At 39.4% G+C, this 25,980-nt stretch overlaps 1 protein-coding gene across 3 annotated transcripts in view; it reads right to left on the reverse strand.

Annotated features, from left to right (window-relative positions):
* Positions 1-22,120, reverse strand: part of ZFR (zinc finger RNA binding protein) — a 76,297-nt gene extending 54,177 nt beyond the window's left edge. Inside the window, exons 1-5 of one of the 3 annotated variants that reach the window (XM_059916177.1) lie at positions 21,983-22,119; positions 21,585-21,684; positions 5,045-5,068; positions 3,283-3,565; positions 1,598-1,742 (exon numbers count right to left, since the gene is read on the reverse strand). In XM_059916177.1, the coding sequence (XP_059772160.1) occupies positions 1,598-1,742; positions 3,283-3,565; positions 5,045-5,068; positions 21,585-21,684; positions 21,983-22,019 (589 nt within the window). In that variant the 5' untranslated portion in view covers positions 22,020-22,119. Of the gene's footprint in view, positions 1-1,597; positions 1,743-3,282; positions 3,566-5,044; positions 5,069-21,584; positions 21,685-21,982 lie in introns of all 3 variants that reach the window. The other 2 variants (XM_059916179.1, XM_059916178.1) reach the window with 2 other exon arrangements.
* Between the last annotated feature and the right edge of the window lie 3,860 nt (positions 22,121-25,980).

Below are 25,980 nucleotides of genomic sequence, written 5' to 3' on the forward strand. Positions count from 1 at the left end.
GATTTACAGAAGTCACATGGTCAATGTCAGAGTTCAGACTACACCAAGGTCTTCTTACTCTTAGATTACTTCAGTACTCTTAAGTACAACCTATCTAACCTTGGTAACTAATCAGGAAGTTCATTATAGTTCACTGTACCCACAAATCATTAGAAAAGAGACGATAAGCAAAGTCAGGGTCATTATAATGCAAAATATTTTTAAACTACTTTTAAGGGACTCATAAAATCAATCTTAGAACTAAAAGTACCCTAGAAAGATCAGAGTCAGGACTTCCCTGGCAGCACAGTGGTTAAGAATCCACCTGCTAATGCAGGGTACATGGGTTTGAGCCCTGGTCTGGGAAGATCCCACATGCTGCGAAGCAACTAAGCCTGTGTGCCACAACTACTGAGCCTAAGCTCTAGGGCTCGCGAGCCACAACTACTGAGGCGGTGCACCACAACTACTGAAGCCCGCGCGCCTAGAGCCCGTGCTCCGCAACAAAAGAAGCCACCACAATGAGAAGCCCGTGCACCAAAATGAAGAGCAGCCCTTGCTCGCTGCAACTAGAGAAAGCCCGTGCACAGCAACGAAGACCCAATGCAGCCAAAAAATAATTAAATAAAATAATAATAAAAAAGTATTACTCAAAAATAAATCAAATAAAATAAGATATAATTAAAAAAAAAAAAAAAGATCTGAGTCAACTACCCCATTCACAGATAAGAGAACAGAGATGAAATGAGGTAAAAAATCACTTGCCCACATTGTGGTAATGCCAGTGCTAGAAACCAATTCTACTCTTTCCTAATCCAAGGCTCTACCCACACTCTAATGGCCCTTCAAAAATAATTAAAGTAAAGGAGTTGCTACTTTTCAGAACTAAGAGAGCTTTGCTTTAAAAGTTCTCAATTAAATCTCTATGAAAAAAACCCATCTTTTAAAGACTACAAATATGCAGGCTTCTTTGCAAACAAAATACTTCCTGCTTTCAAACCGTTAATATGTACTGTAATATCAGTGGCTGGTAACAGAACCAACTGTCATTACAGATCACAGAAAGATGAGTTAAAAGTATGGGTCCACAGGAATTCCCTGGTGGTCGGAGTGGTTAAGACTCCAAACTTTCACTGCTGAGGGCCCAGATACAATCCCTGGTTGGGGAACTATTAATCCCACAAACTGCGCGGCACGGCCAAAAAAAAGAAAGGGTCCACAAAATGGAAACCATACTAGGGCCTCCACTAGTTACAAAGGCAATCAGCAGTTATGTCTGCGCATTTCGGACAAAGAGAAGAAGATGGCCAGAAGTTATTGCCACAACTTCTTTTGTACAGCTTATTTCAACAGGAAAAGAACTATAATCTGAAGAACAGGTATGAAATACACTTCCAGGAAGGAAGGACATGATTATGAATTGCCTCCAAGATCTTCTCTCTTTGGGACTCAAAGCCATTCTTGTAGAGAAAGAGAAGGACATGCTTAGAACCTGCCCCTCAAGGTAATATAACACAATGAGTTTAGATGGATTCAAAAGCATATTTTCGTTAAAAAACACCTTGAATAATATGTTTCAATAGTGTACAATGAAAGGGCATATGTTAATAAAACCCACCTGTCTGATAGTAGGTCTCAGCAACAGAAGGCTGAGGCTGGGCGGCAGCAGCTACAGCAGCTGCAGTTGCTGTTGGTTGTTGGTAGTACTGCTTACTATCATAAGCTACAGCAGGAGCTGTGGATCTTACATATGAGTACGAGTCCTAAAGAAAGAGAATGAAAGAAAATCTTGCTATGAGTGAAGTGGCAGACGGAAAAAAACCCTCATCTTTACTATATTAAAAATGCAATAAAAGAAAACAAAAGTCTAAATATGTATGAACAGAGACAGAAGATTCAAATTCAATACAAAGGACATTCATTTTGGACATCATCAAATAAGGTCAAAACCATTTTAAGCAGTATGCTTAACTTTTACAATCAGAAAAATCATCAATATTTTAAAATAAGCATTATTTTTTTAAAAAATTAATTTTATTAAAAAATTGCTTGGCGGATCTGCCTTAAACATGGATCCCACAGTAAAGAACACCTGGGTGTTCTAAGCTTTGTGACTGTTCCAGCTTTCTTTTCATTCTTCCTTATTTACTACTATTCATTAACATAATAATGAGTAGGAGCTTCCAGGTGGAGAAAAGGGGAACAGAGGCTCCAGGGGAAAGGAACGCTAAATATAAATCTCCCAAGGCAATGAAGATCAAGGTGAGCTGGGTGAATTCTGGCACTGCATATAGTGAGGAGAGCTGGGGAGGTACACCTGAGGTATGCAGGAGGAAAGGCTGAAAGAGTTGGCAGGGCCCAGAAAATGACGGGCTTCATACATCCTATCAAAAACAATAAAATTTATTATATTCTGTCTCTGGACATAATGAAAACAATCACACATGTTAAAGCAAACAAAAAATGGGTTAAAGGATTAGGATGAAATTTAATTAAATAAGCAGGTAATAATTTAGTGTCATATCAGACATAAAGAGAATTATATTATCATAAACAGACTTAGATCTTTATGTCCCTATAAATCTAACAAGAAGCAATTCAATTTCTATTACAAACTAAGAAAGAACACCTTGAGGGAAGAATGTACATTTAGGCAATAGAATTCCCACCCTTGATAAGTTTCAAGAAGACACTATGTAATTTGTCGTATTTAGCTGAGGCTCATGGTTCTCAAATTAGGAGACACAGGGGTGTCCCAAGTGGATAAATAATGCCATAGTACCAACAAGGGGCAGAAGACCCTAAAATAAATAAATAAATAAAAAATTTTAAAAGGGGGCAGAAGACCCTATATGTCTTAATTTTACTCAAAAACTTGTAATAAAATTAAAATACTTAAACAGTAATTAATGTATCTTTTTTTTTTTTTGGCCACGCCATGTGGCATGTGCGACCTTAGTTCCCTGACCAGGGATTGAACCCGCACCCCCTGCAGTGGAAGCGTGGAGTCTTAACCACTGGACTGCCAGGGAATTCCCAATTACTGTATTTTTTTAATTAAAGCAAACATATATAGAGAGTGGAGTGCAATGCACTGGGGGATTATTAATATAAAACTCACTGCAAGGAAACTTAATGCTTGGAGTATGCCCCCAAATTATCTAGGAATACACATTCACTCTTCTGTATCATTAGAGGTATATTTTGGAAGACCCAACTTTGAGAAGCATTGGCTTGGACATTACATTAAACATTGAAGCCACTGAACCTATATGTTAAGGCTAACGAAAGTAGTTTTCTTACCTGGTAGTTTTGTGTAGTAGCTGGGGGTGGTGGTGGAGGTGCTTCTTGTTGCCTCTGTGTATAACCATAGTCGGTCGCTGTGTGTGCAGTGGGGTACCCTCCATATGCAGCAGCTGTTGCAGCAGCTGCAACAGCTACTGGAGCAGGCCTGGCAACTGCAACTGTGGCGGCTGCTGGTGCATAGGCAGCAGTAACTGTGTGAGCAGCTACTGGAGCCTGATGGACAGTGTAGCTAGCAACCGTAGTTGGATGAGAGTAGGCTACACCCGAAGCTGGCTGCTGGCTATATTGTGGAGTAGAAGAATAAACATAATACAATTTAATTTTTAAAATCTAGGAGTTTAATCAACTTAAATCAAAAGCACATTTCCCAATAATTTAATCATAGACTACAAGAGAACAGGTATTTGAGCTTAATAAACCACCTAACCAACATCCTATTTGTTACTGTTGCATAATTTTCATTCCTTAATTTGAACAAATTAGATAGTCACACATATGTTTCAGATCAAAGATCATATCACAAAGCAGGGAGGATAAACTGGGATAAGAAGCAGTATTAGGAAGAAAGAAAAAACTGATCAACCTAGGAACTTAAAAAAGTATTTCTTACATGTATAGTTCTTTATTATGTTCTACAGTTAAAAAAAAATCTCTACAAGGAAATCATATCAAGAAAAATACTGTATTCTAACTCCAATTATGGAAAACATTTCAGGTAGAAACTATTACCGAGATGACTTAAGAAATACTTCTGATGCTGTAAGGCAGTGGTTCTCAGCTAGGGGAGATTTTGCCCTCCAGGAGATATCTGGCCATGTCTGGAGATATTTTTGATGGTTAAACTGCGGAGGAGGAGGTGGTGATGTGTGCTACTGGTATTTAGTGGGTAGAGGCCAGTGATGCTGTTACATAAAGGACAGCTATCCACAACAAAGAATTATCCAAAGAATGTCAACAGTGCTGAGGTTGAGAAATCCTGCTCTAAGGTACAGAACTTACAATGGAATATCTATTATTTTAGATAAATTTTCCAGGTTATAGGCAGCAATTCATTATACACATTTCTTTTTCTCTTAAAAAGTAGCACATGTTGCAAAAGGAGACCTAAGTCAGATGCTTTGCAATCATAACCATTTAAACCTCAGAGAGACAAAAACATTTTCTAAAACTGTAAATCAAATGAATCTTCAGCTAAATTTCTTAAAATAACATTTACTTTAATTTTTAAATTGAGAGCCTATATCACATAAAACCAGGCCCACAAATGTTAGCATATGAAAACGTTTTTGTTGTTTTAGGTTCTCTTGAGTAAGTAATACATTCACAATCACACTTGCTAAAGCTATATTACCAAGGCAGAAAAATGCCTTCTTAAAAAAAGGAGAGCCCCAACAGTTATTTAGCTCATAAGTTTTAATATGAGCCAACAGTTAAGAATAGCTAAGAAAAAAATACCTGACATAAGCTGAAGCTGCACTAATAAACTAGAGTGTTTGATTCATGGGTTATAGTACAGGGTATTCTTCACTGGTATGCACAATACCAAAAAAAAATATGGCACAGAATTAAAATCTGGGGCCATCATATTTTAACTGTATTATGGAAAACACTGATAATTAGAATGTGTTCAAAGGGAATCAATATGAAGTTTATAAGTATGGGTATTATTTCACATAAAAGTAGAGGACTTAGGGACATTCAGTCTAGAAAAGGTGACCTTGGAAGATATGATAGCTGCCTTCTAATAGAAGAGACTTACTCCATGCTGCTCCAGAGAACAGAACTAGAACCAATGGATGGAAGGGTGGCAGATTTCAGCCCAATATGAAAAAGAAAAAAAAAAAAAAACTTAGAACAGAGTCCAAAGAAACTCTTATAATTTCTATTTGGATGAGGTTTTCCACGTTTTGTTATTAAAAATTAGCTAACATTTCCTACATATATGCCAATTATAAGACAGGAAAAGGGAAGTTTAAACTGTAATAGTGGGAAATTGGTTGGGCATTGACATTTTCTATGGATAATTCCACATCCTTAAGAAAAATTCCAATAACATATACTTCTTCAAAATTCCTAGAACTGAGAAAAAGAATTATGTTTAAAATATAAATACACCAGTTCTGTGAAACCTGTATTTAACGTTTACTGATAAGATTTCCCACGTAGAGGCTACATGGTTATGTAAAATTCACAGTCTTGAATTCCTATACTGTTTCCATTCATCCCACTGCTCTTTATCGAGTATCTGTTCACATTTCATGGTCCCCAAAACATGTCCTATAGGACAAAAAACAAAAGTTGGAGTAGAATAGGAATGTCAAGTACACTAGGCAGGCAATTTGACTTATACTACCACTGATCCTTAAAAGTCCATGCAACTCAGGAAGGGATGACCTCATGCTCTGGTTTATGCCTATTGCCCCAGCATAATCATTAATAGTATTCTCACTCTCCTATGTGTCTCAGTTTGAACAATAAATTTTATAGTCACCCTTCCCAGGAATCATATAAAAAGATGCCAGTGCATTTAGCAACTACCATAGACATCCCTAGGGCTGTCTAACCTAACTTGCTCTGTAGAGCCAGGTCCCTAACCACCATCCGGGCTGGAACCCCATGCTCCACCAAAGCATCATGAAGAATGATGATCCAGTCCCAGTTCCCAGGGGGTCAAGGGCTAGGGCAGCTGACTATTGTTCAGAATAAAGATTCTCTGATTTGTTATCTTAGACCCATCTGGGAAATTCTCTTCCAATTTCAAATACCTTTGGGAAAACTGCCTTTCACATGACATAGATGACCAGACTGGACTATAGCCATTCAATTAAATATCAAGTAGCTAAGTCTAAATAAGTAAATTAATTTTTAAAAATTCACATCAAGTTCAAATTAGTTTACATAAAAATTAGTCTTAAGTTGAAACAGTTCAAATCAAGGTTTTTGCCTAGTCTGGGGCCTGAGAATAAAAGGTGTTAAATTATATCCCTACATAAAATGTAAGACTTAACTGTCTTTAAATTTCTTAAATAGGGAATTCCCTGGCGGTCCAGTGGTTAGGACTCCATGCTCTCACTGCCGAGGGCCTCAGTTCAACCCCTGGCTGGGGAACTAAAATCCCACAAGCCGTGTGGCCAAAAAAAAAAAAAAAAAAATTTTTTTTTTTCTTAAATAGAACAGGACATAAAATCCCAAATCTTGTGCCACAGAAAATAATTTGTGAAATATGAGAAGATTTTCATTTACTAAGCATCCAGGAGAGCAGAAGCTTTTACTTAGATGGTAATATCCTTTGTGAATAAATTAAATCTAATCAGCTTCAGTCAGTTTTAAACTGGGACAAATTAAATAATAAATTATGAAACAAACATATAAAAACAACATGGGTAAGAAAGTTTAAGAAACAATCAGACAAGGACTTCCCTGGTGGTGCAGTGGTTAAGAATCTGCCTGCCAATGCAGGGGACACGGGTTCGAGCCCTGGTCTGGGAAGATCCCACATGCCGCGGAGCAACTAAGCCTGTGCGCCACAACTACTGAGCCTGCGCTCTAGAGCCCGCAAGCCACAAATACTGAGCCCACGTGCTGCAACTATTGAAGCCCGCGTGCCTAGAGCCTGTGCCCTGCAACAAGAGAAGCCACCGCAATGAGAAGCCTGTGTACTGCAATGAAGAGCAGCCCCCGCTTGCCACAACTAGAGAAAGTCCGTGCGCAGCAACGAAGACCCAATGCTGCCAAAAATAAATAAACAAAGAAACAAAAAGATACCAAAAAAAAAAAAAGAAAAAGAAACAATCAGACATAAAATGGAAGGGTATTTCTCTTGGCGGGGGGTGGTGGGGGCGGAGAGTACTTAGGAAATTACTAATATTGAAGAGTAAAAACATCCTTCATATTTCTGAACTTAAGCTGGAGGTTAATGGTCTGCTCCCTACTTGCTTACCAAAAAGTGAAGCCAGCCAGAAGCCTTACTGAAATAAACAGCCAGCTAAAATCACCAGATGTTTAAAGAAAGCCTACTATAAACTGCAAAAGAAATAAGAATGAACCCATGGGAAATGGATATCTCAAAGCAACAGATAAGAACTTTAAAAATCTCTAATTTGTATCCATAAAACAAGAATTTTACACTAGTTAGAAGATAAAGTTAAAGGACACGGACAAGATAAAAATAAAAGAGAAAGGGTAAATATAGCACGTCTAATACTCCAACAAGAAGGAATTCTAGAGAAAAGAAAAAAAGCAGATGGAAGAAATTAAGAAATTTCCCACTCTTGAAGGGAGGCCCGTATTTTCAAATTCAAAGATCTACGGAGTGCAAAACAGAATGAAAGAACAACACTGAGAGACATATATTGATAGCATTTCATAACACCTCAAGACCAAAAAAAAGATCCTTTAAATCTGCAGAGAGAAGAAAAACAGATCACCTACGTACAAGTAAATGAAAATCAGACTTACTGATAACACCAGTGGCTGGAGGACAATAGGGTAATGTCTTCAAAATTCAAGGGAAAATGATTATCAATGTAGAATTCTGCACCCAGTTAAACTATTAACACAGAAGAATGATTTTGACATTCAAGGTCTGAAGGAGTTTACCTCCCACATGCCTTTTCTTAGGAAGCTACATGAAAACATACTTCAGCAAACTATAAAACAAGAAAGATATCATGGGATCACACAAACAGTGGATTCAAACTCAGGAGACAGATAAAAGTCCAGGTCGGCAGCTATGCAGCAGGCCCAGAAAGGCAGTAAGTTTATGAGACTGAAATCAAAGGAAGGACAGAAGCCTCCAGGAGAAGGATGTCTAGGAAAACAGACGACTGGACAATAGACAGTAGACCAAGAGCCTGGGAAAATTTCATGATATAATCAAGGCACCAAGAAGATTTGGGTGAAAAAAAGGGTAATGAAAGACTTCAGGAAATATAAAACTGCTCAAGAAAAGTCATGATCTCAGTTGACCAATTAATAGGGTGTAAAAAAGGAAAAATCTGTTTGAACTTGACCCTGCAAAGATTCTCTATTAAGTGATACAGGGTTGTAAAAATGGAATACATGAGGAATTCTAATCATAGAACAGTACTTGGCTCCAGAGGAAATGCTATTCACAGTCATAATAATGAAACAGTTTTCTGCTTTAAGGTTTTAGAATCAACCTAAATCACAGAAGATAAACTATGATTACAGAACACAATGTAAGTGTCATCACAAGGAAAACGAGAGCTGAGTTGGGGGATGGGGTGGAGAAAGAGGGAAAGTAAAGCACAAGGGTTTCAAGATTCTTAGAGAGTACCAAGATACTGTCTACCTTTGATGGAACTAGAATTGGTGTGTATTGTTTGAAGTAACAGAAATAGCCATATCACTGAATCTGGGAGGAGAAATGAGAAGCATGAGAGAGCATGTATGAAATCCTAACCATGATTGTAAGAAATCAAGCTATAATGCATAAAGTTGATAAATTAAGACATAAAAAAGCAGCATACTATTTAGTGATATGGAGGTTAGAAATAAAACCAAAATGTGTTAAAGGTGGGGAACTGGGAGGCAGGGAGAAGGAAAATAAGGGACTGTTGTTTTCATTAAGCCCTTCTATACTATTTTCAATTAATTAATGCATTACTCTGAGTAATGAAAGATAAGCAGAAAGATAACAGAATAGAATTCTCAAACTGGCAACTTCAATGACCAACAAACCCACCCCAAATTTAAATACTCCTTTCTAGGTATCCCAACACAACTGCAATATCTACATTTCTGGCCTCAACCCTAATCTATATCCAACTTTAGGCCCATCTTTAAGTGCTTCTGAATTCCATTAATATGACCTGGCTTTATACTACACTACTAAATTTATAGTCACTACTGAAATTAAAATAACTTACGTGTACAAATGGCTTGTCCGCATATGCGGCATCCTACACCTCTGTTAGTTTCTATACAACAGTGGTTCTCAAAATGTGATCCAAGGACCGCTGAGGGTCCCTAAGGCCGTTTCAGAGGGCTCAGGAGGTTGGTTCTCCCTTTTCAATTACGGATTGCCTTCATATATTTTAATCCGAACAATTTATTGCAACAGACTAAATGCAGAAGCAGGTATGAGAATCCACCTTGAGATATTAAAAAGATTTGTAAAAATGTTAAACAATGCTTCTCATCTTACTACTTTTTCAGTGGTTGGAATATAGTTATTTTTCATAAAGATATTTTTGGTTAGCATGTAGTGGTTTTTTTTTTACTATTTTAAAACAATTTAAATATTTTAAAAATTTCTAAAATAGTAAATATTAGTATAATCCACATAAGCAAAAGCTTTTGGGGGTTTTTAATAATCAGAAGTTAGAAGGGTCCCCAAACCAAAAAGTTTGAGAACCACCATTTTATGATACAGAACATTAACTTAGAGTCTGTAATGGTATTCACCATTCATTTTCCTGCTCTTTACTTACTGCCCCTTTAAGCAAAATGTTTCCTTCTATCTTATGACATGGAAACAGTACTTGCTCTCAGGTAAAATGAGCACTGCAAAAGTGGCCAGAGCCCCAAGTCTGCTGCCTACAGCTGTGTAATAGTCTTATCTAGGGCTCCAAATCTCCTCCCAGTTTACCCGGTGTGCTGCTGTAAAAATATTATTTTCTAAGTTAGCAGAGACATCAAAGGCATAGGGAAGTAACGGTTTAGAATTTTGGAACTCCCACACAAAACTAACAGCAGGTGAATTAGGAAAAAGCCCACTTCCTCCTTTAAGGGAGAACTGTAAGGAAACTTTCCTGTCTCAGCCTTGGCTCCAAGTAAAGGAGAGAAGCCTCTCCTGATAATTCTTAACAACAGGCCAGCACTCCCCTACTTTGGGCTCTGGAATTCACATTAGCTAACCAGGAAAACTAACTAATTGGTTTGGCGTTTATTTACTTATTTATTTTCTTCCAGGTACCACAAAATGCTCATTCCTCTCTAACGCTACCATGTTCCAAAAAAGAGGAGATCTCAATCAAAAATCACAAACAAAACCCATAAGGAAACAAGATACTAGGAGCAAGAGTTTGAAAAAAAAAAAAAAGACTACAAGTATTAGTATTGGATATGAAATATAAAATAAGTACACTTAAAGAAGTAAAGAGACTATGAAAACCAAGACCAAGAACTAAGAGTTCAATCAAAAACAACCAGATGAATTAAAAAAAAAAACAGAATTTCCAGAAATGAAATACAGTATATAAAAATTATAATCAGAAACTCAGAAAGGCATTACATAACTGATTAGACATAGCTGGCAAAAAAAAATCTATAAAAATTACTCAGAAGGCACACAAAGAGATGAAAGATATTAAAGAGGTTAAAAGACCAGGAGAAAAAAATAAAAAATGGTAACTTAACAACTCATTGGAGTTGCAAATGAAGAAAAAGGGAGAGAGGAAACATCTAAATAGAATGTCTGATATAACAATCCTCAGATCCAGGAGCCCCCAACTAACCCTAAGTAGGATTAAATAAGGAATTCTCACCAATACGAATCTGAGTGAAACTGTAAACACGAAAGAGAGAGAAGCACAAGTAGCTTGAGGAAAAAAAAATCCCTAGAAACTAAGTGATGACTTCTCAAGAATGAGAAGGGTGAAATGAAGATATTTTGAGATTAAAAAAGAGAGAAAAACCAAAAAAACATTGTTATCAGTAGACCCACATTAAAGGACATTCTCAAAGATTTACTTTAGGAAGAATGAAAATGAATGAATGTTAAATAAATAAAAAAAAAAGTGGTAAATACGACGGCAAATTTAAATACTCACTAGCTATATAAAACAATAATTTTGTTCAACAACGGTTGTGGGGTTAAGAACATCTGAAATATAGTACAACAAAAGCACAAAAATCAGGAGGGGACTGACCAAAGTTAAAACATTTTAAGTCCTGGTATTGTTTAGGAGAGTAAAGGTAATGATTAACTTTAGACTAAGTGAAACATGCTAAATTTCTAGAGGAACCACTATAGGACAAATGCGGAATGTTTCATTTCTGAAAGGCCATGAGGGAACCAAGTCTCAGCCAAGAAAATGGAGGCAGCTCCTGTCACTTACATTATTAAATGTGCTTTTTACCCCCTGGAAAAACATACTTTGTATGTGTTTGTTTCAATTTTGCATAAAATGGTAAAGTAACTGATAAAACTTTTTTTTTCTGTCTTTCTCTTGGCACACAAAACACAATTTAACCTTTCCATTAGTCCAAATTTAATGCTCAACATTGTTGGACTTTTCTAGGTCAAATTATGGCATTTTACGTATCTACAAAATCACTGACAAATTTATCTTTACATTTAGTATTTTATAATGTTGAGAATGATGCAAAATTAAACTTTCTCACAGAATCACCCCAAAGAAAAACCACCTTTAAATATTCCTTAAACTTGTTATTGTAATGTCATGCTCCCATTAACCTTCACAGTGCTATTAAAACAATAACTGCATCATTGTAGAATTTTAGCAAGAAATTTAAATTCAGGCTCTGTTTTCTTCTTAAAAACTAGAATAAATAAAATAACTAATCCTACAATTTCTACCAACTCTTTAGATGGGTAGACTACAAGGGAGAGAGGGTGGTTAAATATCATGAAAACCACTGACAGTTTTCTTGACATCTTTTAACTCTCAACATACCAGGAGAAATATCATTTGGGTCCATTGGACCTCTTACATTTTCTTTATTTTTGAGGTCATTTGACAATTTACATAAGAATAAGGGATAATGAAAATACTATTAGAAAATTTTAAATACAAAGTACAGTAAACCCAAATTTTTATTCCACATATACACAAAATGGACCATGTTCTCTGAACATAACTGCTCATCAACTTTCATGCATGAACATGGAACATGTCCATCCCATAAATGCTAATTCCACATTTCAAATATTTCTCTAATGAGTTCTAACTTACCATTACTTTTGGTTCATCTTCCTGCATTTGAATTGTCAAAATGCAATGCTTAAAAAAGTTTTGAAATGTTTTATGGCTCATATTTTGTGGAAGAGAGATGGTCATTTACTTTGCTCCATAACTGTAAAACACTGTCAGTGTTTTTGCTTTGGAATGATCTAAAGAATCTTTTAATTTCTACACCATCTATTTCCTTCCAACTACCTTTGTATACATATCTGCCTTAAGCATCTGTCCACTAATGAACCGTATCGAGTAAATTTTGGTTCACAAACATCACAAAACATGAAAGATTTCTGCCACATATACTTTTAGCAAAATGGGATGTTCTGGAACTTGTCACAGAATATTACATAATGAAGTCCTTCCTGTTAACTAGATGAGAATACCTTACTTTCCTTTTTTATCCTTATATTGTTCACTCACTGATTCTTCAGTTTGAAAAAAATCATCTAGGACATTGTATCTATAGACTCTTAGGCTGAGATTTTGCTTATACAATCAATTTCACCATTATCATTTGTCTAGAGTGGTGCTATTTTTGTATTCATCTTATTTAGCTAAGAGTTGTCAAATATTGTCTTGTGTTAACTTTCTTCTCTTTGCCAGTATGAACAGAGAATGAGTAATTCTGACTCCTCAACTGTGCTGAAGGAAAACTAAAAGCCAACTATTAAAGACAGCATCTCTCCTTTCTTTCATACCTTCTTGAAAGACGATGCAATACTTTAGGCAATGCAACATCCTCCAATTATTTCACTATTGTACTATCCTTCTAGGTCAGTGATCCCCAACCTTTTTGGCACCAGGGACTGGTTTCGTGGAAGACAATTTTTCCACGGATGGGAGGGGGTGGTTCACGCAGTAATGAGAGCAATGGGAGCAGCAGATAAAGCTTCGCTCGCTTGCCCGCCGCTCACCTCCTGCTGTGAGGCCCGGTTCCTAACAGGCCATGGACCAGTACCGGTCCGCGGCCCGGGAGTTGGGGACCCCTGTTCTAGGTGCTTCCAACACCATTTTCCTATTGTATTAGTCTTCTTTTAACATAGTTAGGAATAAGTGATGAGTAAAGAGGAAATAATTCCTAGGATCATGAAATAGCAAAATGTTTCAAGATACAGAAAAATAAGATCACTAAGATTCCATACTCCAAATCTTAGACTTATAAAAAAAGATCCAGTGGATCCATATGGTAATTAAGATAAAATGAATTTTATTCCATTTTGAAAAATAAGCAAATTGTTTTCTTTGGAAGACCTCTAAGAAAGAAAAAGTCATGCAATGTTAATCCTTGTAAATATTTGTGAACAGAATTACTCAAAAAAGAAACAAACTATTGGGTACAATTAAAGCTAATGGATACCATAAATTAAACCAAAGTGCTCTATAACTTTCTATACTCAAGAAAAACACATCTTTCATTATGTCTCAAACATATTAACATTTCTTCAGAGAAAGGTATGAATATTCACACTGAGATGCAAATAAAAAATTAAAAATAGCCTCCCCCCCCTTCATGTTAGTTTCTACTGTCAAGTTTTTTTTTTTTGCAAACTTACTAGCAGCATTTTCAGAATTTTTTGGATTTCATAAATGTGAATAAGGAATTAAGCCTGTACAATAAGATCCCCAAATCCTCTAAATACAGAGCTAGGATAACCAGATATTCTGAAAGTAATGGATAGCAAATGAAGGATTTTAAGCAGAAGAGTGTTGGGATTAAATTTACATTTTATAGTGACCATTCTGCTTATAGTAAAAAATGGTTTGGGATGAGTGGGACTGGGGGAGTGAGAGAAGCAATAAAGCCACCTTCATAAATCACATCACTCTTTGCCCTCATCTATATGATTAGTTTTTAAAAGGTTTTCTTACTGTTTTTCGTTTTTCTATCAAGTGTCAGATTTCCTCAAACCTCTTTTCAAGGAAGTTTTCTGCCCATTTAATGCCGACTACCATACCAATGTAATGCACTTTATACAATATATTATCTTTTCCCAGAAATAAAAAATGAATTAAAATTTTTATTTTCATTTAATTGATCTTCAAAAACAGTGCTTCCGAATACTTTAAGCCCATTTAACCTCTAGGACCCTCAAGAATTTATTTGTGGATAAACAACTGTATAGCACAGGGAACTACATTCAATATCCTGGGATAAACCACAATGGAAAAGAATGTGAAAAAGAATGTATACGTGTGTGTAACTGAGCTGCTTTGCTATACAGCAGAAATTCACACAACACTGTAAATCAACAGCACGTCAACTACAGCAACAAAAAATTTTATTTGAATACTAAATTAGACTACAAGACCTATCTTATGCAAAATTTTATGCTTGTCTTTCTGTAGCTCCAAACGATCAGATTCTAGTTTTTCTATACTGGCTGCCCATGAAAATTATACCAAAGATTTTGCTAACTATCAATCCTTTATCCAGCCTCTCTAAAGCCCTAACATTGCTGATTACTCCATCTTCTTTTGGTTTTTATGAACACTACATTCTTCCAGCTCTCTGCCCACCCCGACCCTGTCCCAGTATTTGCTTCTTTCTTTGGCCCTACTTTAAACACAGATGTCCCCCAAGTTTGTAACTATGGCTCTGTTCTATTTTTTTTCCCCACTCATTCAAAAAACGTTTACTAAATGTTTGATGTATGACAGGCACTGTACTTTCTCTGGTTTCATCCATGCTCACAGCTATAATGGTGGATCACCACCATATGGATGATATTCGGATTTACACTACGACCCTTATCCCTCTTCTGAGCTCCATTTCCAAATGTCTACTGAATATAATATTAACATTGATGGAGATATATGTATGCAGGGGCTATTCTGAGCACTTTACAAATTTTATCTCATTGAATTCTCAAATCACCGTGGAGACTGTAGAGGCCTCCAGGGATGCTGATAGTGTTGTTTTTTTGATCTGGTGCTGGTTATACAGGTGTGTCCAGCTTATGACACTTCATCAAGCTATACTCTTATTATATGTGCAGTTCTTTTTATATATACCATACTTCGACAGAGAATTTTTTTAAAATTTCAATCCTATGAGGTAATTATTAGTATTATCTCTAATTTATAGATGAAGAAACTCAAGTACCAAAGGACTGTTTGCCCAATGTCACATGACAAATAGTAGAGGGATCCTGAATTCAGCTCAGCTAGCCTGACTACAGAACCCACCAACTACCAACCATATCAAGAATTTAATTCAGGTAATTCCCTGGCAGTCCAGTGGTTAGGACTCTGCGCTTTCACTGCCGAAGGCTCGGGTTCAATCCCTGGTCTGGGAACTAAGATCCCGCATGCCACACAGCACAGCCTGCGGGGGTGGGGTGGGGGTGGATTTAATTCATTCCTATCTTGGCTCAACGCATTTTGTCTAAAATGACCTTCCCTCTATTTTCAGAATTAAAGACCATGAAGCCTACCTCAAACTCCATAGTCAGAATCCTCCAATTCCCCATTTTAGTATTTTATTAAAACTCAGTTATGATCGCTATCATGGCATAGTTACCTGTAGGTATACCTGCCCCTACCCTCATCCCCCAAGAGTGTAAACTCCTTGAAAGCAGGGACTATGCATGCTGTAAGTTACTCCCTATGAACGTATTTTAATGTATATATTACATGAGGAGACTAATACTAAAACAACAAAAAAAGCCCAGTGTTCTTTGCTTCATTAATTCGTCCTCTGTAAGGACGAATTAAGAGCTGCACTGCACACAGCTTTCACAAAACACTAAGAAATGTTATACTCAGAACAACGACCCTAATTGTGATAGAGTGATGCCAAGGACAATGTTGTTGGCGCACTCCTCACCTTTAATCTCATTCTAGTAATTCTAACATACTTTGTCAATTACTACATTTATAAGCCCAAGGACTGTCTTCTGATTACCCTGATGGTGTACTTCTGAATAATAATTTGGTTGATTTGCTTTTTTTGACAAATACCTCTATTTAAACAGCTATATATTCTAATCCAACTGCCCATAAGCATACATCTATTTCTGGGCTCTCTATTTTAAGCCAATGATCTATTTGTCTATCCCTCTACCAATACCACATTTTCCTGTCTAATAACATCTTTTGGTCCCTGCTAATACAAGACCTTCCTTACGATATCTTACAAGACTGTCATGACTACTTTTGGACAAATACTCTCTTCACTATCAACATGAGAACTCCTTTATCAAGTTACCCCAAAAAGCCTGTTGTGATTTTTACTGCAATTACATTAAACATATAGACTACTTAGGAGAACATCGATAACTTGATAGTATTGATTTTTTTTCACTGTATGAACACAGCCCCTCTTCAATTATTTGTCTTCTTTTATGTCCTTTATAGCCTATTGTATTTTTTTCTTAAAGTGTTTTGCATATCTCATTAGTTTTATTTCTACTTAATAGATTTTGTGGCTATATAAAAAGGACTTATTTGAAATTTGATAATCTAATTCAACATTGCTGAAACAGGAGTGATCTTAGATCCAGAAAATTTGAACTCTTATTATTTCTCATATTAGTCTGTTGATTATAATCATGTTGCTTGCAAATAATTAAAAACTTGGAGGTCCCTATTAAACGGACATTAAAACTGAGGCCTCCAATTGATACTCAAGTACCTACTTTTAAAACATTTGAGATTATGAAGCTCTATATATTAAGTGTGCGATAGCCATCAACTAAGGAGAGCTTTTAAAACCCTTTTAGTATTATTATACAAATCTCTATAGAAAACTAGCATTGGTTAAATGCCTATTGAAAATCAAGCACTAGGCTAGGAAGTTTTATATTTAATAACTTCACCTCAAAGCAAGTTAGTTGAGGAAACTGAGTTGTAGAAAGATTAGGTGACTTGCACAAGTGTCTAAAGAGATAGAGTTGAGATTCAAATCCAAAGTCTGACTAGCTCAGGCCCTTTTCATTATAGTATACTGTGAGGCAGGTTATAAAAACACAGTCAAGCATACACCTTAAGCATTCTATACAGGGCTATTCTCCCTCATCCTACTCTTAAGGCTATTAATAACACATACAGGATATATCATCATTGTAAAAGCACTAATCCTTTCGGAAAGAAAATTTTCATTATTTCAAATTCATTCATGCAATATGAATCCTAAGATCTCTGATTCAACAATGGAGGAGCTGATATAATTAGCAGTTGCAGTAAATTTTTTTTTGGTAGAGCCAGTAAATTTCCATCACTAAGATCGGTTTCAAAAACCTGTTCACCTGGTTTTTTCACCATCTCAGTTAGTCATTACTTCTTTCTACCTTACTAGCGTTACTTTTATTCTTTCCTCCAAGATACAATATTCTTAACCCTACATTCAAATAAAAAGCAAAAAAGAGAAGGAGAAAAAGGAAAATTCACTGGCCAATCAACCTACCCAAGTTATCTTAGTGATGTGAAAAGATACTTATCCTTTAGGAACAGATGTCCTAAAGACATCTCAAGAATCACTAGATGAGATGCCTTCTTTTGACTAACAGATGCTTAATTTAAGCTAATGTCCAGACAACAGTCGAAATCCACTTAAACATTTATCATTTAACAACATTTGCTGAGATTCTAAGAATATGGGGGCAATTATTTTGTACCTTTATACAATCATTACTCTATGAAGTTTTTGAACTCAATTAATTCTAGATATTAAAAGGGTAAAAAAAAGTTGCCGAATGATTATTTTAAATAGCTAACTTTATTGAAGGTAGAATAACATTCAGATACCAATGATACACTAAGAGCTATAGATAGAACAAAGAAAATTAGTTTAAGCACAAGCTAAACATTTAGGTTATGCTAGTTAACAGACAAGCGTCTTGAGTAGATAGAGAGGTGACAAGAACGATATGACCAAGGCTTTTCTAAAGAATACGAGAAACTGGCTGTTTAAAACTCTCAAAGAAAAAGTTATGTCCTATTCATAGTGGGATATAATGGAATTACTTTAGTTTATATTACATATACATATTTGTTTATGCCACAAATCCCCTTCAAAAACTGAAGAACTCCTATGAGAACTTCTGTAAAACTGCCAATGAAGGAGACAAAAAAACTGATTTGATCCTATGATACTATTAATTAGAAAGTTTTTTCCACTGAGAATTCTCTTTCTCACATTCTTTGCTACCCTAAGTTCTTACAACTGTTGAAATCATTTTTTTCAAGATTTATTATAAAATTAATGTCTGTCTAAAAGTTTTTAAGTATATCTTCTCAAACAAAAAAGGTACTCTACTGAAGTAGGTACCTATCTAACCAAGTTCCCTTTCTGCCATGAAGCCATTCTTATTTTTTCCTCACGCTTGAGATCTGCCTTGTCCTACACACCCCTAAATTAACATTCTACCAGAAATATATACTTATAAACACAATAATTAATACTTAAAACCTTTCTGATTTTGTCACTGCCAAGGGGAAAAAAGCACATGAAAGGTAAGAAAATGAAGATTACATTTGCAATAGTGGCAAATGGCGCAATAGGTTTATTTACTAGCCTTAAAAAAATACAGAAAGCAGGAAGAAAAGCAATCAGTAGCTGATGGAACGTGTAGCACAAGGACTGAATAAATGCTTACCACAAAAATATTTAATATGTATTATACAAAAGAAAAACCTGGTTTATCTAAAGGTTATTAGTAGTAGAACTTATAAGAGATCTTTACATCTCTTAAAGAACTTTGATACTTAGTATGCCATTATAAATCTCAAATATTAACAAGCAAAAAGCAAGTCTAAATTTAAAATTAATTTAATCAAATACCTCACATAGTTGTAACCAAGAAAACTAAGAACTGGAATTAAATCTAGACTTAGAATAGTTACTCTCAGTTATCTGTACTCAATGACAGGTGAAGCAACTATTCACATAATCTACAGGTAAATGTTTAAGATCTCCTTGAGTTTACATCCTTCAAAAAAAATTTTTTTTGCAAAGTAAGCCTTGGTCTTCCATGTCTCAAAGTTACATTTTAATGATTTCTAGACAGGAAGAAAGAGGAGCACCATCACTGCATCTTTTGCATATGCTTTTATTATTAATGCTATTTGTTCATCTTCCTTGAACCAAGGTATTAGCATTACTGGACCTGATTTCTTTCCATTAAAAACAAACAATTCTATATAGTATGTTATATACAAGGACAGAGCATCTTAACAAAGTAATGTCAAAAGACTAGTCGTTTCTCATTAGACACACATATAACAAGCAATTTAATACTTTGGATTGCTGTTACAGTTTACTGAAACTTTATAAGATTCAAAGCCAAAGAAAAACTAGGTACAGAAATTCTGTAATAGCTTCCTATACTGGGATAAAATACATACATGCAAATATTTGATCAAAAAATTATCTTTAAATTGGCATTTCCTCCCCTCATTTCTATCTATAGGTTTGCATTAGACAAAATATTTCAAAACTGCCACAAAAAAAAAAAAAAAACTGCCACAAAGAACAAACCCACTACATTTTCAGTAAACAGTTAATAATCCAACAAATCTATCACTCTGTCCACAGTAACAGAAAAATACTGTGTAAAACTATTAAAACTTAAATGGTTAAATACAGCCTTGTGTAGGACACACAGTACTTGGTAGCAGTAGATTTATGGCACAGTGCTGATTAGCTATATCTTGTTTCCCAGAAAAAGAAAATGGCTTGATTTTTCTCTCTCTCCACGAAAATTATTTGCTCTTTATTAAAGTGGCTGAGACTTTGTTAGTTGTTTATCACAATTTGTAAGCAAAGAATTTTTAAAAAGTTTGAAAAGCCCCAAGATCGTGCCCCAATAATTTGTCATCTCAGTTCTTTTTCTGGAAATAAGCTTCAAGGTAAAAGAGACTTGTAAAAAAATGCCCTATGCGTTCAACGCATTTGACAATTAGTAGAATATTAATTTCATCAATAAAACACATTTATACATTTTAACATCTCTTAAAAATCAATGGGGTCTTAAGCACTGAGTCATATTTTAACTGGTAGTGATTTTTTTAGTGATACATGAAATAATGATACCCTTCCTTTACAATAAATGGTATCTTATAATTCCATGAAATATGGCAACTCTGTTCCTCAGAATTACAAGTTTTAACCGAAAATGATAGCCCAATTTTACAGATGAGGAAAATGAAAGACCAAATAAGAGATGTCCCCAACGTCATTAAAATCCGGAGCAAAAAAGACTGGAACCCAGGTCTTCTGGTTCCCAGTGATGTCCTTTCCATTAGACAACCCGCCGCCTGAAGTGAATGAGGTGAGAAAACTACCTGGGTTTATTAAGCAATAGCTAATTTACCTAGTACACAGATATCTAATATAGTCTCTCTCTCTATAAAAAGCTGATCACTTAGGAGCCCTGAACACTTATGGCCTGAGTCTAAAGAGACTCAGACTGACTCAAAGGTAACAACAACAGAATCTAATGTTTTTCTTTCTTTTGATAAGATATATAACGAACTACAGAAACTTCAGAAATTAGAGCTTCCCTTAAGTAAGAGATTTCATAGGGTGCATTTCACTAACTCGGTACCTCACTTGCACTTTTCATTTCCCTGGAGGGGAAAGACCCGCCAAGGGAAATTACTGGCCCACCTGGAGCCTAAACGCAACAGCTAGAACAAAGCTGTGGACTCATTTATCAGCACTAGAAACTTCGCACATCTCTTCCAGTCTACCAGCTACACAATTCACAGGTGGTTGGTGTGTTTACCTCTCTCCTTGCAAGGAGAACTAAAGAAACCAAACGAATGCGATGACACCCACAGTCTGTTTGTGGGGATCGGGTGGAGGGCCAGGGGAGACCACGAGACGCAGGAGAAGGCACCCGAAAAAACAACACGTTATCTGGGCTCCGGGGGCCGGAGCACCGGGCGAGGACCGAGGACCGGTGCCCGGGCGGCGGCGCGACTCCGCACTCCCCGAAAGGTGTCCTCGCCCACCGTCTCTTTCCCCAAGTGGGAGGGGGGTCGGAGGTGGAGACCGGCCCGGCGGGGGCGGGGACCGGAGGCACCGCAGGGGCCGCGGCCTCGGCTCCCTCCCTCCCAGCCCGGCGGGGGTGGCGGCTCGGCTCCGAGGCCGCGGGAGGCCATTTTAGCTGCGGGGCCGCCGAAGGCCCGGGAGGCCCTCCGCGGCCCCCCGCCTCACCGTCTCCCGCTCCCGCCCCCACCGGGGCCGCTGTCCGCCCCGGGCCGGGCGAGGCCGCGGGGCTCGGCCTGCCGCCGGCCGGCGCTCGGGGTGGGGGGCGGGGGGGCGGCGGGCGTGTGGGCGTCGTGTCGGCGGGATCCGGGCGGAGGGGCGAGCAGGGGAAGAGGAGAGAGAGAGCGGGGAGCCGTTACCTATACTGGGCCGCAGCCGCCGCCGCCGCCGCCCCGCTGTGGGTGAATCCAAAGTAGTTGCCGGTCGCCATTTTGGCATCTTCCCCCAGCCGGCTGGGCACTGCGGCGGGCACGGAGAGTCGGGTCCCATGGCGGGAGGAGAGGCGCGGAGGGGCAGAGACGCCGAGGGAGGGAAGGGGAGAGAGAGAGAGAGAGAGAGGCGCCGTGAGAAGCTGCCCTCGCCGGGCCGGGCCGCGGCCGCGCCGCCTCCCCCTCCCGCCTCGCACTCACTCACTCGTACGCCCCGGTGGCGGCCGCCGCCTCCTCCCCAGGGCCTGCCCCAACCCCCCGCGCCTCCCCGCTGCCCCGGGCCGGGGAAGGGGCCACGCGGGGACCCCGACGGGGCACATTATACTCACCATAGGTGAAAGAAACTACAGGGCATATGGGAATCATGGGCTCGGGCTGCTGCTGCTGAACTCTGAACTCTCACCCGCTGCCTCCCTCCTCTGCCCCGCTCCTCCTCAGCGGAGAACAGACCGCCGCCTCCCACCGCACTGCGCAGGCGCTCCCGCGCTCGGCACCCTGGGAGCTGTAGTCCCGCCGCCTTCGCGGCTCCGACGGGCGCGTGCCGGGACTCAGCCGAGGCGGGCTTGGGGCGCCCTCCGGAGAAGGCGGGCTTGGTCTCCTCCGCTGTGGTGGCGAAGGCGAGCCGAGCCGCGCCGGCCGGGAGAGGGAATCGGGGAGAGTGACCCGAGAGAGTGACGTCTGCCAGCCTTTTCTTCTTACTTTTCACTTCTTTCACTTTGGCGTGTGCATTTGTTCTCTCCCTTTCGCCCTTCTCCACCGTGCACTTTTCACCAGGACTTGAGCTGGACTAATTTGGATTTTTCCTTATTTCTCGCATTCCCGCTTCTTGTCCTTAGCCTTTAAAGTGGAGAAGGAAAGACGGGGAGAAGAGAAAGAGAAAAAGAACGGCAGGTGTGCTATTGCGTTGGATACCCCTTCCGAGCACTTCTCTTCTGGTCCCTTCTCCCACCCGCACCCACTCCTTGATTCCTACAGCGTGTATGGAGCCCTCACAAAGCGCCAGGCCCTCTTCTGGGTGCTGGAGATAGAGCAGTGAGCAAAACAAAGTCCTTGTTCACACGGAATTTACTTTCTGGGAAAGGGGAGAGTGGGCGGCGGGAAGTTCCGACAATAGCCAAATAAATACGACGTCGGCTGGTGATTGCAGCTTGAAGAATAAAGCGTGGTAAAGAAGTTAGAGAGCGAGGTACGTGCTCCTTTATGTAGGGCGTGGATAGTGCAGCCAACGGATAGAGTCGTGAAGGGGGTGAGGGGGCAAACCTGGCTGACAGTCGGGGGAAGAGACAGAAAATGGAGGGTCCTAAGGCAGGCGTGCTCGAGAGCAGCGAGGAGGTTAGGCTGGCTGGAGTCGAGTGACGGGGGGTCCAGATCACAGAAGTCCTTGGTAAGAGTGGTGAATCTTTCATGGTAAGGACAGAAGGATACTCTCCCCACCGTGCAGGCGTGTCTTTGTTCCCTCTGCTTTCTCACTGTTTTCTCTTTACTTTCCCTGTGCATTTTCAAGCATTCTCTTTCCTCTTGCAGTCGCCCTTCTGACTACTTCTCCCACCTTACTTCTTTCCTGCCTTCCATCAGTGCCTAAGTGCTCCATTTCACCTCTTCCTCACCTTGTCCACAGCCATCCCTCTGCTACTCGCCTCTCTGTATTGGATCTGAGCTGGATATGAGCATTAAAAAGAAACACAAAGGGTGAATCAGAACTGACTCACTAAGTTTAGGGCCTTATCCCACCTTCTCATGCCAGAGCAGAGACAGTACCTCAGTTCTTATTTGTGTCAGCCCTGCTCCCCCATACCTCCTACAAAGGTACAGTTTCTAAAATCCTGTCTGAATTATCCTTTTATTCATTTCAAAAGAGAGAAAATGTAGAATATTTGAGAAAAGTCAACGTCACTGTTTTTCAGAATACTGATGTTTCTGCAGGCAAAAGTTATTTGTGCTCCAAGTGTGTTGCTAGGAAAAAAAAAACCCAAACATCTCCTACACGTAAGATATTAGAACTGCGTTTTAAAGGTAATTTGCCTTGAGCTTCATGGAGCAATCAAGCCTTCAAGGCGCTGACTGTAACTGCTTTGATAAATTTGCACTATTAGTTACTAGGCTATTTGACTAAAACTGGAGGAGAAAAGACAGGTGTTAATCACCTGCCCAAGAAGATTCTTTTTTGGCCAATTTTGTGCTTGGTTGCTTGGCAGGCATTTAGAGGATGGAAGAGGGCTGCAGGCACACCCCAATGAGCAGTCAGGTAACTAGAAAGAGGGAGGCATGCCTCTTCTCTTTGGTAACTGTTCCTAGGGGTCAGGGTAGGTGTGGCAGCAGGAATGGCCTCAATCTGCCCCTGATTTGGGATTCTTTAAGGAAGGAGTTTTGGACAGGGCTTGGAATCAAGAAAACTCGGGTCCTTTTCCTCGGCATTTAGTAGTGGAATGACCTGGGTACATTATTTAACCTTTCTGAACCTGTATGACAGGAATAACAATAACGCTCACAGGATTGTAGTGGGGATTAAATGAGGTAGCATTTCTGTAAAACAACAGTCATTCACATTCAGCCAGAGTGATGAGTTCAAAATGAAAATCTGATCAAACGCTTCTGTGCTTCGCCTCCCACTTAGCATAAAGCAAAACTTCCATGTGGTCTACAAGCCCTGTGTAGTTTGTCCTCCCCACCTTTTCGCATCTTCCTCTTTATTCTCTCCATTCCAGCTTCCTTGGCCTCCTATTTACCATGCTCTGTCCCACCCCAGGGCTTTGCATGTTCTCCCTGCCTAGAATGTTCTTCCCTCCTCTCTTCACCTAGTTGACCCTTGTACTTCAAGATCTCCACTCAGGACTTCCCTGGTGGCGCAGTGGTTAAGAATCCGCCTGCCAATGCAGGGGACACGGGTTCGAGCCCTGGTCCTGGAAGATCCCACATGCCGCGGGGCACCTAAGCCCATGCGCCACAAATACTGAGCCTGCGCTCTAGAGCCCACGCACCACAACTACTGAAGGCTGCGCGCCTAGAGCCCGCGCTCTGCAACAAGAGAAGCCACCGCAATGAGAAGCCCGTGCACTGCAATGAAGAGTAGCCCCTGCTCTCCGCAACTAGAGAAAGCCCATGAGCAGCAACGAAGACCCAACACAGCCATAAATAAATAAATAAATAAATTTATTTTAAAAAAAGATCTCCACTCAGTCAATTCCTCAGCCTCAGTCAATTCCCTGACCCCCTGAATGGATCAGACCCTTATTATGCTTCACACTTAGTGCCTTTGTCACAGTTGCAATCTTACACTTATCGCATGATTATTTGATTAATATGTACTTCCCCCATCAAACTGCAGCTTGTTGAAGGCAGGGCGCTAATATTGGGTGCCTGGTGATAGAACTTATTTAATGAATGAACCAGGCTGCTCACAGCTTAATCTTTCTTGGATGATTCGGAAGGCAGTTCAGGAACCTGTAGTGCCTGCCTCAGCGTCATCACGAGAAACCTTAATTAGCATCTGAGGCCAAATGAGGAAATGTCAATTGGCAGACCCAGAATAGGTGGAGCTAGCCTGAGAAGGCCTGCACCTAAACTCACCCGAAATATATCTGTTTGCCTTTCCTCACACCTTTGAGTCAAGAACTGGTATCCTGAAAGGCCTTCTTACAATACAAACATGTCAGCCAGAAAGAATAATATAGAAGCTACTCTGTACCACGAGGAGTATGGCATAGTGAAAAAGACTCTGATGCTGGACTCAGCTGGCTTCAGATCTCAGCTCTGTCACTCAGTGCTGTAACTCACCTCAGTCACAACCTCTTTGTGCCTCATTTTTCTCCTCTGTAAATAGAGATGATGAAAGTACTACCTACAGCAGGGGGTTGTTGGTAGGGCTTAACATCGTCCTAGATGTGAAGCTCCTAGATTAGTGCCTGCCCACTATAAGCACTTTGTGAGTGTTGGCTATTATTCCAACCACCACCCATTCTTATTACAATCATAAATGAGCCAAAGGATGGGAATATCTTTTGTAGGGGGACAGAGAGACCAAGCCCACAGGGCATAAAATAGGAGGTAGCTAGATAGGGAAGCATGAAAGGGGAGGTGAGGGACAAGCAGCTGCTGCTTCCTCCTTGGTCCTGCAGCCCAGGGACAGAGTGAGGAGGCCAGGAAGCTCATGTGGAACCTGTAATCCTCTCCCAGGAGAGATAATTACAGTCATTGCACTTGGGACTAATAAATAAAGGTAGGGAAATGAGGCTCAGACTCCAGGCATTCTGGAACCTTACCAGCACAGGCAGGTGGTGGGGGGGAGGGGATAGCATGTGGAGGACAACAGGGCCAGGCTAGGGAGCTG

This window comes from Balaenoptera ricei, chromosome 3 (genome assembly GCF_028023285.1).
Source record: "Balaenoptera ricei isolate mBalRic1 chromosome 3, mBalRic1.hap2, whole genome shotgun sequence".
Classification (NCBI taxonomy): Eukaryota; Metazoa; Chordata; class Mammalia; order Artiodactyla; family Balaenopteridae; genus Balaenoptera; species Balaenoptera ricei.